The sequence below is a fragment of the Panthera leo genome, chromosome B2, assembly GCF_018350215.1.
Source record: "Panthera leo isolate Ple1 chromosome B2, P.leo_Ple1_pat1.1, whole genome shotgun sequence".
Lineage (NCBI taxonomy): Eukaryota > Metazoa > Chordata > Mammalia > Carnivora > Felidae > Panthera > Panthera leo.
Window position 1 is genome coordinate 107,119,779 of NC_056683.1, and position 16,140 is coordinate 107,135,918.

The 16,140-nt window shown below is 36.3% G+C and overlaps 1 protein-coding gene across 1 annotated transcript in view; it reads right to left on the reverse strand.

Moving 5' to 3' along the window:
* Window positions 1–16,140, reverse strand: part of MAN1A1 (mannosidase alpha class 1A member 1) — a 161,809-nt gene that overhangs the window by 110,070 nt on the left and 35,599 nt on the right. Inside the window, exons 2-3 of the mRNA XM_042939715.1 lie at window positions 12,469–12,565; window positions 10,104–10,219 (exon numbers count right to left, since the gene is read on the reverse strand). Of these exons, the coding sequence (XP_042795649.1) occupies window positions 10,104–10,219; window positions 12,469–12,565 (213 nt within the window). The remainder of the gene's footprint in view (window positions 1–10,103; window positions 10,220–12,468; window positions 12,566–16,140) is intronic.

The window sequence follows — 16,140 nt, forward strand, 5'->3', positions numbered from 1 at the left end:
AATACTCCATTGTATATATATATATCACATCTTCTTTATCCATTCATCCATCAATGGACATTTGGGCTCTTTCCATACTTTGGCTATTGTTGATAGTGCTCCTATAAACATGGGGGTGCATGTGTCTCTTCGAAACAGCACACCTGTATCCCATGGATAAATGTTTAGGCTTCTTTTTTTAAGGGTAATTCTATGAGCCCTCAAATCAGAGACTACTTCTTTGCTAGCTATTCCTCCAAACTCCCCACCAGCTTTCTACTCAATGAACTGTAAGTGAAAAGCAAGCATTAATAACTGCCCTACCACAATCCAATGCAGTAACTATGTTTAATAATAACTGCTCCACTCCTAACATATATGATAACTATGCTTTGCCTTACTGAAAAGTACGTTGGAAACAAGATGAGACTTTTCAAAGACATTGATTAAAGAGTGGTAACTGGGGGCGCCTGGGTGGCGCAGTCGGTTAAGCGTCCGACTTCAGCCAGGTCACGATCTCGCGGTCCGTGAGTTCGAGCCCCGCGTCAGGCTCTGGGCTGATGGCTCGGAGCCTGGAGCCTGTTTCCGACTCTGTGTCTCCCTCTCTCTCTGCCCCTCCCCCGTTCATGCTCTGTCTCTCTCTGTCCCAAAAATAAATAAAAAACGTTGAAAAAAAAAAAAAAAAAAAAAAAAGAGTGGTAACTGCCCATACACCTTGCCTATGTTTAAGCTTAGCAGACACCTTGGATTATAAATAGTATTTCAAAGTGTGTTTTGTATTATTATTTCGAGGATTAAAAGTATAAAACTCCTTTTAACAGATTAAATTGAAATATTAAACAATGTAACTTAGTGTAACATATGTCCTGGCAGCTTTTAGTTTCATGTTTAAGTAACATGATAAGCCTCTTAAGAGGAACAAAGCGTTAGGCCACAAAGGTAGACCATCTTCTCTATGTGAATAGATTTTACTATGCAGACCCAGAAGGACCCTCAACTAATAGTCCAATCTATCACTAATTATTGACAGAACATCTCAGTATCCTTTTAAAGCCAAAACTTAAATCATCACGCTTGGCGGGCACTGATTTGCATTCAGATAAAAATACTGAATAACTCCATTCAACAGGATAATTAACTTATTTGCCTCCATAGAGACATAATGCTATTCTAAAATAGACTAAGGCAAATACTAAAGCAGAAGTCACTTCTTTCATGGTCTATGGCATAGAACTCTGGACCTGTGTCAAGTACGCATTCAGGTATTTGAGATGATCCAAAAATTGCTTTGTGAGGTTAACTTATTTACGTCTTTCCAACAGGGAGCCTTATAGCTTATTTTCTTGAAAAGTAGGGTAAAAGAACAGTCTGGATTATTAAACTGTTGGTGGGAATAAAATTGGTGCAGCCACTGTGGAAAACAGTATGGAGGTTCCTCAAAAAATTAAAAATAAAATACCATATTGAAGTGCCTGAGTGGCTCAGTTGGTTGAACATCTGACTTTGGCTCAAGTCACGATCTCGGGGTTTGTGGGTTTGGGCCTCACGTCAGGCTCTGTACTGACAACTCAGGGCCCGAAGCCCGCTTCAGATTCTGCCTCCCTCTCTCTTCCCCTTACCCACTCACACTGTGTCTCTTTCTGTCTCTCAAGAATGAATAAACGTTAAAAAAGTTAAAAAAAAATACCATATGATCCAGTAATTCCACTTTTGAGTATTTAATGAAAGAAAATGAAAACACTAATTCAAAAAGATATATGCATGCCCGTGCGCACACACATAAATATTACTCAGCCATGAAAAAGGATAAGTCATTTGAGATAATATGGATGGACCAAAAGGGTATTAGCCTAAGTGAAATAAGTCAGATGAATACCATAAAACTTTACAAATATCATACATGATGTCATTTATATGTGGAATCTAAAAGACAAAAACAAAGGAACAAACAAAACAGAAATAGCTTCATAAATACAGAGAACAAACTTTTGGTTGCCAGAGCCGAAGGGGTGGGGGAAACAGGCAGAGGGGATTAAGAAGTGCAAACTTTCAGTTATGAAATAAATAAATCACAGGAATTAAAGTACAGCATAGGGAAAACAGTCAATAATATTGTAGTAACAGTGTATGGTGACAGAGGGCAACCACACTTAATGTCGTAAGCATTGCATAATGTAGAGAATTGTGAAATCAGTATATTGTACGCTTGAAACTTAAATAACATTGCATGTCAACATTGTACTTTAACTTAAAAAAAAAGGGAAGAGATTAAGTTCACCTGTTATCTTAAACATACAGTACTCATTACGACAAAAAGTACAATTCATGCAAATCAAGACTACAATGAGTTATCACTTCACATCTGCTACTGGTGGCTACTGTAAAAAACAAAATCAGAAAATAACAGTGTTGGTGAGAATGTGGAGAAACTGGAACACTTGCACACTATTGGTGGGAAGGTAAAACAATGCAGCAACTGTGGAAAGCAGCAAGGTGGTTCCTCCAAAAATTGTAAATAGAATTGCCATACAATCCAGCAATCCCACATCTGGGTGTATACAAAAAACAATTGTAAGTAGGATCTCAAAGAGACATTTGGACACCTGTGTTCCTAGAAACATTCACAATAGCTAAGACATGGAAATAATCCAACTGTCACTGACAGCTGAATAAATAAGCAAAACGTGGAATATACATCTGATGAAAATATTACTCAACCTTAAAAAGGCAGGAAATTCTGACATATGCTGTAATATGAATGAACCTTGAAGACATTATGCTAAGTGAAACAAGGCAGTCACAAAATGACAAATACCATATGAATCCCCTTTACAGGAGGTGCTAGAGTAGTCATAATCATACAGACAGAAAGTAGAACGGTGGTTGTCAGGGGCTGGACGGATAAAGGCTGGGAAGTTAATGTTTAATGGGAACTGAGTTTCAGTTTTGCAAGATTAAAAGAATTGGATATGGATAGTGGTGATGGTTGCACAGCAATACACTATTAATATTATAGTACTTAATACTACTGAATTGTACCCTTAAAAATGGTTATGATGGTACCAGTTTATGGTACCAGTGTATTTTACTGCAATAAAAAAAAATTAAAGAAAAAAAGTACAATCCATGTGCTTGCCAAAGACCACCATCTTAGTGTGTTGCTAGGTAAGTGTCTGGAATAGGCTAATCATTTATCCTTTGTCATTCTCAAAGCTCCCCCTGTCATAGAGACACCACTTTACCTCAATGAAGAAAAATGCTTTTTAATAGTTAATATAACTTTGGCATTTACTGAGGTTTTATATCAAAATTATTATCTGGAGAAAAGTTCTACCTATTCTATAATATTAATACTGAACACAGTTTTCAGTATTTCTCCTGCAAGGATCTAGGTAATCAATACTTCTTTGAGGTGACACTAAAGAATAGGCAGCACTCAGAACTGAACTTAGAAATGCCTAAATATGAAACTCTTGATCATTTGTTCTTATGTTAAAGACTTTCCAGTAGCAGGAGCCACTGCAAATCTCTTCTGGAAGTAGGCTAGATAAAAAACAAGTAGATCAACTGCACTTGAAGTCCAGATCATTTCTAACTATTTCAAAATATGACACAGTACAGTTATCCTTGTGCCCTGTCATCTTGTTCTCTGAGTCTAGTATAGTCTGTTGAGAAGTAGGACAAGATAACTTCTCGTTCATTTAATTAGAATTTACTGAATACCTGTGGAACAATACACTTTAATGTGTGCTGTGATATGAAGATTACATGCCTAACCTGGGAGGATTCAAATTCTCTGGCTGCCTATATGTATTTCACAACTCTCTGCACTTCCTCCTCTCTAATAAAAACAGGGTCGCTGAGTTAGGCAGATCTTGTTCACTCACAGCTTTTACTTGCTGTGTGATTTGGAAATTAGTTAATCACCTCTTAATCTATAAAAACAGGGACAATACCACTTACCCTGTAAGGTTGTCACAAACACTAAATGAGATAACCTATGGAAAAAAATCACCTAGCATAATACTTGGCATGTCTCTGTACTCTTTAAATAGTGGTTTCCTCTTTCCTTTCTTCCTCCCTCAAGAGAACTTGGCCCCAGCTGAGTACTCTATTTTTCCTGCTAGACTATAAGCTCCAGGAGGGTAACTGACCTTAAAATGTGTTTAGTAAATAACATGTGAATGAAATAAATAATGAGTAACCAAGGGTGTGTTTCAGATTCTTGGTTTTAGGATTACTTTGAATTAAAACCAGAAAACTCATCCATTGGAATCTACCTTTAGAGGTCTGCCCAGATCTGTGTTCCTCTACAGATGCTTGAATGGAATACAAAGCTCCACCTGGGAAGCCCTTGCTCCTATATATTATCTCAGTGATTTATTTTAAGCCCGTTATTAGAGCCACTTGAACTCTGTGCTACCAAATATGCAAATGGAATCAACTTGCTATGCCTTAATTAAAAGAAAATGAGTTTTAGTTAATGATAGTATAAACCAATAAAAAAACATTTAGTTTACACCTGTAAGTGATGCAAATTGAATATTTCACATAAAAACACATTTATTCTTGATGCTCAAGAGCACCACAGGATAAACCAACCCTCAACAGTAGTGTTTGTTTCAGTTTCATTCTGATTTTTCCCTTGCAATAAATTTGGATGCGTTAACTTTTCTGCAATACCCTGACACCGTCAACTATAATTAATACTTTATCAGGAAAAAAAGTTAATTTAAAAACAAGCAATAATTTATCCAAGCTGGAATCATATTACATGTTATCCATAAAAACAAAACAAATTTTCTCTCTTTGTTTAATAAGCTTCTCCAATGTCTCCGTCCTTCAGATAAACGGAAAAAGTTTGCATTTTCAAAAAGAAAGCTGTGTAATTATTGATATAATCACCTGAGCCTCTGGGTAAATTGAGCAAATATAAAACGAATTCTCATATAAGACATATTAAAACCAACCAGAAAACTGGAAGCTGAAGAATTTTATAAAACAATGATTAGGAGAGTAAAACAATACAGCTTCCCTGAATTTTATTTACTAATTTTAAGATGAGAAGTACTATCACTTGGATGTTACTGATAAGTGCTTTTTTAAGGGAAAATATGGCAACACCCAGAGAGAACTATAACAAATATGTTTCAAGACCTCTCACATTAGGAATAGTATTATAAGAAACAGAAATTTGAGACCTGTGGCTGTGACTTTTAAAGTATATTTTGAAAGACATAGGCCAAGATTATCAATAACAGTTCTAAAATGGTATTTTACACAAGTCTGTCAATTATTTGGATAAAATCTTGTTAAAAAACAAAAATACAGCTTTAAATAAACAACATTAAAGGTCAGTATTTAAGCAACCACTCAAGAACAGTCCAACTGCTTTATCTTGCAAGTAAGGAAGCACAAAAATTGGCTCTTCTCCACAGCCTAATTTCCCCTATTAGATTCCCTCTGCTTCCTCACAGGTCCCCACCGCCCACGGAACACATTCATGTCACCTGGTAGTGGTCTGAGGTCAGCCAACCACCTTCTGTTACCTTGCCTGTTAGCTTGAGAGGCCTTTACGCTTTGTTCTTTTAAATAAATGATTCCACAGTTTCTCAGACTACTGCTGGTCATGAAAGCAAAGAATTGTTGCAGGATTTGGGGAGTTTTGGGGAGCAATTCTGTAATTAAAAGACAAGGGACCTGGATACTATTCAGGTCTAGCATCACTGACATCTACTTTCCTGTCTTCAATCATTCGATCTTGGATAAATGAATATGGTAAAACTGCAAAATTAATTACAGAAAAATATGTTGCATTTATTTTCTTTTCTTTACATTTATTTATTTTTGAGAGACAGAGACAGGGCACAAGTGGGGAGGGGCAGAGAGAGAATGAGACACAGAATGAAAAGCAGGCTCCAGGCTCTGAGCTGTCAGCACAGAGCCTGACTTGAGGCTCAAACTCAAAAACCGTGAGATCATGACCTGAGCTGAAGCTGGACATCCAACCGACTGAGCCACCCAAGTGCCCCATATCTCTATACACTAACAATGAAGCAGCAAAAAGAGAAATTAAGAAAACAATCCCATTTACAACTATACCAAAAATAATAAAATATCTGGGAATAAACATCACCAAGGAAGAGTACTCTAAGAACTAAAACCCTGATGAAAGAAATTGAAGAAGTCACAAATAAATGGAAGGATATTCCATGCTCATGGATTAGAAGAGCTAATATTGCTAAAATGTCCATACCATCAAAGTAATCTACAGATTGAATGCAATCCCTGTAAGAATATTAACAACATTTTTCACAGAACTAGCACAATAATCCTAAAATATGTATGGAACTACAAAAGCCCCCAAACAGCCAAAGCAATCTTGAAAAAGAACAAAGTTGGTGGTATCAACAACCCCAGATTTCAAGATACACTACAAAGCTGTAGTAATCAAAACGGTATGTTACTGGCACAAAAACAGACACAGAGATCAAGAAAACATAATAGAGTCCAGAAATACACATTTATTTGGTCAATTAATGTATGACTAGTCAAGAACATACAATGGGGAAAAGATAGTCTCTTCATCAAATGGTGCCGGGCAAACTGGACAGCTACATGCAAAAGAATGAAACTGGACCACTTATACCATACACAAAAATAAATTCAAAATGGATTAAACACCTAAATGTGAGATCTGAAATCATAAAATTCCTAGAAGAAAGGATAGGCACTAATGTCTTTGACATTGGCTGTAGAAACATTTTTCTCGATATATCTCCTCAGACAGGGAAACAAAAGCAAAGTTAAACTATTAGGACCACACCAAAATAAAAAGCTTTTACACAGCAAAGCAAACCAACAAAACAAAAAGACAACCTACTGAATGGGAGAAGATGTTTGCAAATGATATATCTGATAAGGGGTTAATATCCAAAATATGTAAAGAACTTATACAATTTTAGACCAAAAAACCCCAATCTAATTAAAATATGGGCAGAAGACCTGAATAGACATTTTTCCAAAGACATACAACTGGCCAACAAATATATGAAAAGATGCTTAACATCACTAATCATCAAGGAAATGCAAATTAAAATCACACAAGATATCACTTTACACCTGTCAGAATGGCACAATACACAAGAAATAACAGGTGTTGGTGAGGATATGGAGAAAAAAAACCTTTGAGCACTGTCAGTGGGAATGCAAATTGGCGCAGCCACTGTGGAAAACAGTACAAAGGTTCCTCTAAAACGGAAAAATATAAATATCCTCTTAACAAAGGGGAAGGGGAGGTGAAATAGATAAAGGGAGTTAGGAATATATTTATCTTGATGAGCACTGAGAAATATATAGAATTGCTGAATCACTATATTATATATCCAAAACGAATATAACATTATGTTAATTATACTTGAATTAAAGAAACAAGTAAAGAAAGAAAAAACACTGGATAACAGGAGGGGAAAAAAATAATTTGATTTTGACGGAATCCAGTTCCTATTCTCCCAACCTTTCTTGAGAGGGGTTGGGGGAGGGAATACATTAACCATTTTCTCTCCCATAGATAGCTGATGACAAGCCCTATTTAAAGGTAGGTATTTTAATTTAACTTATAAATAACAAGATGGGACAGAGATATTAGTAAGAGACGACAAACCCTCAAGAAGAAACAATTTTTTTTCACTGCTTTGATTTTTCATTCTCAGTTCTATTGATAATATTAGAGCTATCTATCACAAGTCATTCCAATCAAATGGCTGTAGAACCTTGAGCAAATCACCAGCTCCCTGGGTCTGTTTTCTCATTAAAAAAAAAAAAAAATTTTTTTTTACATTTATTTATTTTTTGAGAGACATAGAGAGACAGAGCACAAGTTGGGGAGGGGCAGAGAGAGGAGGAGACACAGAATCTGAAGCAGGCTCCAGGCTCTGAGCTGTCAGCACAGAGCCCCACGCAGGGCTGGAACTCACAAACCGTGACATCATGACCTGAGTCAAAGTCGGACGCTTAACTGACTGAGCCACCCAGGCGCCCCCTGTTTTCTCATTTTTAAAATGAAAGAGCCGAACACATTGATCTCCAAGGTCCTTTTATGTTGGAATATGTCTCCTTTATATTCAAAATTCAATTATAAGGCAGATTAAACACAGACTTATCTAAATGTCCTTTACGGCAGTGATCTCCAAAATGGGGCATACAAGGCAATTAATAAGAAGGCTGGAACAAAATATTCATTCTTTAAAAATATATATATATATATATATATTTATTTTAGAGAGAGGGAGAGAGTACAGATGGAGGGAGAGAATCTTACGCTCAGCATGCAGCCTTGAAACAAAATATTCAAACTTTTAATTTATATAGGTTTTTAATGCAAAGAGTTAGGAAAAAGATTTAGTTTTATCGATCTTTAATATTCTGACTGACACTGTTGTCCTCACTGGGTCTGTGAGAGAACAAGAGCTCCACAAAGTGGAGGTGTTGAGAGGGAAACACTCTTTCTATGTCCAGTTTCAACATACAGCATGTTGCTTGTGCCTGGTTATGGAGATTTACAGATACTATCGAATGCTTACCAGATAGACAAGAAGCTTATAAGGCTTTCTGTGAAACAATCTCTGATTAAAAATACTAATAATGCAAACATAAGTGAATGACTAGAACATAGCTGGGCCAACAGTCTTCTGCTTTTTTATTTTTATTTTTTTAATTAAAAAAAAATTTTTTTTTAACGTTTACTTATTTTTGAGACAGAGAGAGACAGAGCATGAATGGGAGAGGGTCAGAGAGAGAGGGAGACACAGAATCCGAAACAGGCTCCAGGCTCTGAGCGGTCAGCACAGAGCCTGACACGGGGCTCGAACTCACAGAACGCGAGATCATGACCTGAGCTGAAGTTGGACACTTAACCGACTGAGCCACCCAGGCTCCCCTCTTCCGCTTTTTTAAAACAAGTTTTTTGCCAATCTCATCATGAGGCAAAACACTGATTATGGAATTAGATGGGCTGCCCTCCCAAATCAAAATTATCAAGAAGTTCTGAAGTGTCCGCTCTCCTTAATTCTGAACCTTTTCCTTGGTATACAATAGATTTTGATGTATTTGTTAAGAATGATAGTACACGCACAAAGATTTTTAACGGCTTCAAATACATATTGACAACATTTTATGCAGACAAGGGTATAGAACTAACAAATTTTGAAGCCTTATTTATGTGACAGTGGATGCATATTGAGAGTTTAGTGGAGGTCTCCTTGGTATTGCAGCCTTGGCAGCCACACAGCCTGTGGGGGGCCTTAAGCCCATGTAGTCACAAGCAAATCCAAGTTCCTGGCATGACTCCCCCAATCGCCCTTGTGATCAATGGTCTCCCTAGCCCCTCAGGGCCTTCCCCTTGTGCACACCTTAGAAAAGACTCCGGTGGACCTTACCAAAACGTAGCTCTTTCCGGTACGAATTGACCAATTTGACTCCAAAGCACTATACCCACCCTACTAAAGGCATGTGCCCCAGGTTCTGTCTATACTCTGTCTGACCTCCCTGTGTGGCCCCTGGAGACCTGCTGCGTACCTCCTCAGGACCCGTGAGTAATAAGCTTCTCTACTGCAGTTTCTCTTGTGGTCTTTTGTTGGACTGCAGCTCACCACCTGGTATCCTGTACTCCAATTAACAAAAGTTAATTTAATAAAATGAAAACAATGTGCCATGGCCCACGGTGCAAAAGCATGAGCATGGAGCCACACAGATTTCTGCTAGACTCACAGCTCTGACACACAACTAACTGTGTGATCTGGATAAGCCTCTGAGGCTCCAATTTATAGCCTGTACAAGTGTGAAAATAATGGCCATCTCATAGGGTGGTTATGGTACTTGAACATCAACACTTGGCACATGTTGGCCTTGACAGATTTTAATTTCTTTTTCCTTACTCCTAATTTGCTAAAAAACAAAAACATGTACTTCCACAGTAACGGGGGCAAGAATATAGTATGGTACTATTTAAAAATGCATTCTTTGTTTCTGCTATGGTATATAGCACAATAATTGGCCCCACAACAGAATTTGTCCATGTTAAACTGAGATTTAAAAACTGAATTGGCAATTTTTGTTTAACTCACCACATTAAAATCTAGATTTTCTTCAACCCATGATTTTGCCTCTTCAAATTCATCTTTCATTTCCATTATAAAAAGTGTATCCAGGGCATCTACTATTGTTGCTCCTTTAATACTACCTGGAAATATCAGAAAAACATTTATTGATTAAAATATTTGACACACATACAAGCAAATTGACCATCCTTGGAAAAGGGGAATACAGAATTTATTAATAATAGTAATAATGAACACAGTCTAAACTTCTTTCAGTAAAGAGAGTGTAAAAGCTGCATCAAAACCAAACTAACAATAATCACAGGCTATGAATTGATACACTAATCTTTAAAGTTTCTTCTGAACTTGTAGAAAATAATCTCTTAGACATTTCATTTGTGACTGAATTCTCCAGCAACAAAAAATAGATCTGAAACAAAGGAGCAACACACATATTAATTTGAATGTAATCACATCAAAGTGCACCTGTGCAAAATTTTTAAATATAGTTAGATCTAAAATTATGATAGCTCTAAGAAGCCATTATTCTAAAATGGAATTCACTCTCTTTGAAGGCCTGACTGATCCTAACCTCCCCTTCCACCCACCCACCCCATCTTGACTTTATGATTCATTTCCTTCGAACTCCCTTGACATGAAGACTTTACATTGGTCTTGCATTCATCACTTTCTGCCTTCCATTATAATTACTTGTATGCATCTCTTTTAGCCTGTAAACTTCCTCAGAATGGAAAAGACCTGTCTTCTTCATATGCACATTCCATACTAAGAGACTTAGTATGTTTCGATGCTTAAGAATAATTTAAAAAATCATCAACATGTTAACAACAAAATAATCTCTTAGACAAAGATTTTGACAAATTTACACAAAACTGAGTTATTAATTATACAAGCAACTTTTATAGGGATAAAAGTAAAAACAGAATTAGATTTTAAAAAGTTATAGGAAACAATGAAAAAACAAAGGCCTCTGAGTCTGCATGAAGCTTCTAAATTTGTCTTCAATTCCTAACTCTCAACACCCATGTTAACTGGTCACTGTGTCCTGAAAACACTACTTTATAAAAACATCTGAAAGCACTTCTGTCACTACTCCAGGTTTGGGCTCTCTTCCAGGTCTGCATCACTGTGATGGACCAACCAGTCTTTCTTCTACTCTGCCAGCTCTCCCTAACTGTTCTTACAATTCTCTTCTTCCCACCTGGAATCAACTTCATATGAATATCTGACCCTTCTAATGCTCTGACAACTCACTGTTTACACACAGCTCTTCTGCCCAAGGCCATGAACTCTGCAAAGACTTGTATTGTGTTAACACCAGTACTGGAAGGAGACCCAAACACATGGAAGATCCTGAATAAATGGAAAAGAGGACCACAGACTCTGACCTTAGACACACCTGGGTTCTGCCCCAGCTCAGCCTGTTAGTACGTGGCTCACATGGGCAAGTTATGCTCTGAGCTGCATCTTTCTCATCTATAAAATGTGTATAATAATGAGGTTAAGGGAGATGACACACAAATGGCGCTTAGTGCATAATAAATGTCAGTTGATTCTGTTGTTTGTTATATGATTTGATACTATTTAACACCGTCAGTTAAAGTATAAAAAGTCACATTTTCTATGCGGAATTAAGAAGTGTTGGAATAAGACTGTATCCCCTTCATCCTATTACTTACAGGCAAAATTGTGCAGGATAAAAAAGAATCAAGTGTGAGGAGAATGACAATGGTAGCTCTGTGACCCAAGGAATCCACCTAACACTTCTGTTCCCTAGCTTCCTCACGTCACAATGGGATTGCTATTAATACCCACCGTACCAAACATAAAGGGATGCTGTGAGGACAAAATGCAATGAAGCATGCCAATGCAGATAAATGGACATTCAAATAACTGACCATCCATTCTCACTTTCTCTTCCACGGCACAAACAGGAGAAACCCAGAGCTAAAGTTGAGAGTCACCAAGATACAGTGAAGATCACCATGGCAGGCTGGTGATCAATAAAGCTTATCGATAAAGACACAACTTTACCTGACAAGAAACAGTTAATGCAGCCGACCAAACGCTCCTCTGCTGGGTATCACCCAAAGAGCTAAAAATCTTGATGCTGCACCCACAGCCATTAAATGATAATCTTTGGGACTGTTCCCCAGGCATCAGTATTTTTTTTTAAAGGTACTCAAGTGATTCCAATGTAGAGTGCTCTGTCTGAAGGACACACTAGGCCCAGTCCTTGCAGATAATTGCAGCAGGTATGCAAGTTTCCTAGCAACATGGCCTGGAGGGGCACACAAACTTTACCACCCACAAGTTCCATCAATCGGAGAAAAGTTACTGTCACTAAGAAACCAAAGCACATTCTACTCACCAAACAAACTGCTCGAATGGCCTTCTTTTGATATAGGTTTCAGTTCATTTAATCCCCAGGCATAACGTTTATAATTATTCCAAGCATGTTTCATCATCTGAGAAAAAGAAATGAAAATAGGATTATAATTTGAATTTAAGATGTTTTTGCTATGAAATAGATCATTCACTGAGGACCTAAAGGTTAAAGCCTTAAAACTTATGGCTTAGTTAAAAAGATGATGATTAATTAAAAGGGTGACAATGGTATGAATAAACTAGAACACACACACACACACACACACACACACACACACACACACACACTGTCCCTTTATATTTACAAACGGAGATTTCTTTTTTGAATCTAGAGATATCACTTTCAAAAGTCATTTCCCAGTAACAAAATTTAACTTACCCTTAAAGGATGAACCATTCTTACATTTATCTATTTTATTCTCATGAAAGATTAAATCTGCAAAGACTATATTTAAGATTCTGATTTTTGCACAAGGTTCTTTGTACTTTGTCAACCTCATAGTATATAGACAAATATCCAAGGTTATCACTTTAAACACTTTGATGTATGTTGACCAAGTTAATGTGGAGAAGTCTACGGGAAATAAATGAAACTCTATGGTTATATTTAAATCTGGGGAAACTTCAGCTTGTTTTAATATAATCAATCTTGAATTGTATAGATATCTGTGTACCTGTATAATAAAGACTGATCCTGTATATTCCCAATCTAGATTCCTTGTACCAGGATTATTTTTAAAGCCAAACTTCTCTGTCATACATTATATAAATTATTTTTTATTAATTTTAACAAAATTAATTTATCTACATATAATGAAAACCAAATTAATTTCTCCTGGCTTACAGATAAAGTTCTGACCTATTGTGCTAGACACTAACTCTAGTAGAAAGTGAATGATTTTTAAGGAGAGAAATTGTTCTAAGAGCCTGTCAAAATAGTCGTATAACCACTGTATAATAGCTGTAGAATTTTTTTAATGATTCAAAGAATATATATAATTAGTTTTGTAGGCATTTCTTAAAGAGGGCTGGGAACTCTTCACCTGTCAGAGTTTATTCATGCCATTATTCCCAATCCATTAGCAAAATAATTAAAATATGGACATAACCTAAAAATGTTCTATTCTGGTTCCATATTTTAAAATATCTTAAAAAAGCATCACCTAAAGTTGACAAATACTTTACGCGGGCTGTTTATAACCAACATCTTCAGTGAGATCAATACAATTTTATTAATAAGAAAATTCTTCATAATTCTTCAAAATTCTTCAAAATTCTTCACAATAAACATCTTTTGTTAGCCAATTTGTACTATCTTCTTATCCCATCACTATCTCTATGAATAATAACTGCTAAGAATCTGTACAATTTGCTGGGTGCTCTGCTAAATACTCTATGTTCAGTATTGTACTCAATTCTCATTACAACCCTATGAAATGTTGTATTACTATTGTTTGGTAAAGAAATTGAGGTTTGCAAGTTAAAACCCAAACATCTTTATTCAAAGTCATGACATTTCTCCACAGCTGAAGAGCCAGGGTTCGTCCCCATGTTGGCCTGACTCCAAAGTCATGGCATTAACCAACATCATCTTCCTTTAATGAGTCAGCAACAGAATCTTCCTTTGATGAATCAGATTGTTGATCCTGCAACAATCAATAGAATGTGGACAAGGAAGTATTTTCAAGACTTTTCTCCTTATAATTTTATTGGAAGGTATAATCGATTTAAGGATAAAATAACATGATTTATGATTCCTATAATACCACTGATTAGTCACGTAATCATGGATGAGTCATAGTTTTTACAAGACTTTCTTTGAAGTAATAGGATCATATTCCTCACCGGGTATATGTAAGGATTACATGAGCACAGTCCATGATTGCACCTAGTGTATGGCTTTGCACATGGTGGGTAATCACCTGTTTACTGAATTTAAACTTATACTGGAACCAACTAAATTCACATCACAGAAAAAGAAACCAATGCCCCTCTGAAAAGACCAGGAATATGAAGTCCACAAAAACACCTTGAGATTACATCTGAGTTTGATTTGGTTTTCCCATTAAGTGTACATTTGGTCAACTTCATTCCTGTAAATTTCCAGACATTTTATAAATTCAAAAGCTTTTGAAATATACCTGATACAAGAACAACAAAAAACTCTACGATGATTTGTTTCAGCTCTGAGTGGAAACCAGTGTCATATACTATTAATGACTCAAAGATGGCATAAATCTCTCCCAGAGAAGATAGATTGTTGCTTTATCAAAAGTTATCATTTATACAATGTACCACTAGTACAGAACTTCCTTGAGTTACCTCTGTAGTGTGTGTATGTATATATATATATATATATATATATATACATACATATATATATATATGTGTGTGTATATATATGTGTGTGTGTGTATATGTGTGTGTGTGTGTGTGTGTGTGTATAATCTTTTTTCCCCAAGGGAAAATCTGACACTAATTGCTTGGCTTTCTATATTTCAAAAGTTGCTGTGACTTATTTCTCAGAATGGGTTCCTCATCCCATGGGATTTTGAGGAGTTAAAGAGAGAGAAAAAAAAGAAAACTCTGTGGTCAAAATGCCTTGAATGGAGCATAAAGAGTGGCTTCTCCAGGAACTTATGAAATGAGGAGGAAACACCATATTGTTAAATGATTCCAGTGTTTGATCACCTCTGGAAATGATTTACCAAGTTAAAGCCAAACAGAAGACAACGTGTGTGTGTGTGTGTGTGTGTGTGTGTGTGTGTGTGTGTGTGTGTATAATAGTGAGACTGAACTCACAAGTCATATATAAAGTCAACTTTGTAACTAAGGCTATGACTTATACAAATATCTGGAAACATCAAAATGCTATAGCTTCTAATTTTATAGTATTAAGCCATTAGTCAGCTGAGGGATCTTGGGGATGAAGGCATTTAATCTCTCTAGACTCAGTGAGCTTGTGAGCTGACAGGACAGAAGGTCACTTCCAAAATTCAACTATTAACAAAGAAGTCCATGGACAGGATTAATCTCCATCTTCACATGTTCCTTAATTTTGTTTTGTAGTCTTTCATCAATTTAATTAGAGTTCTACAGCTTGACATCCCAAGTAGAAGGATTAAAATAGGCCTAAACTAGAAGTTGATTAGGACTTCAAACACAGTACTGAAGCCCTCATGAAAAAAAAATGAAAGCATACCAAAGATTTATATTTTCCTGAATGTTTATATTTGCATTAGTGAGAGGCACAGCTAACACATGGTGTGAATGGGAACAAACAGAAGAGAACGATACAAAATTCTATTACAGCAATTTATTATCTTGACCCAGAGAAACTGGAATTAAGACATAAAATATCCATAAAAGTAGCTTTATTTCTCCTCGACTCTACTCTCATGGAAGATTCTTCCACTAGCACTTTCTTTTCAATTGGCAACAGAGTTAAGTAATTAGGCAATGTCATTTATTGAGTGCTCAATAAATGAATAATAAGATGCTAAAGCAACGAAGGGGAAGTGTACATGACTCTATCATGCTTATAATCTAATAGATAATGTATGGAACCTTAACATTATCCATTCGTACATACTCATAAATGTTTATAAATGTAACAGAAGAAGAGAACTAACATTGTATGTAACTCTGCTATCAC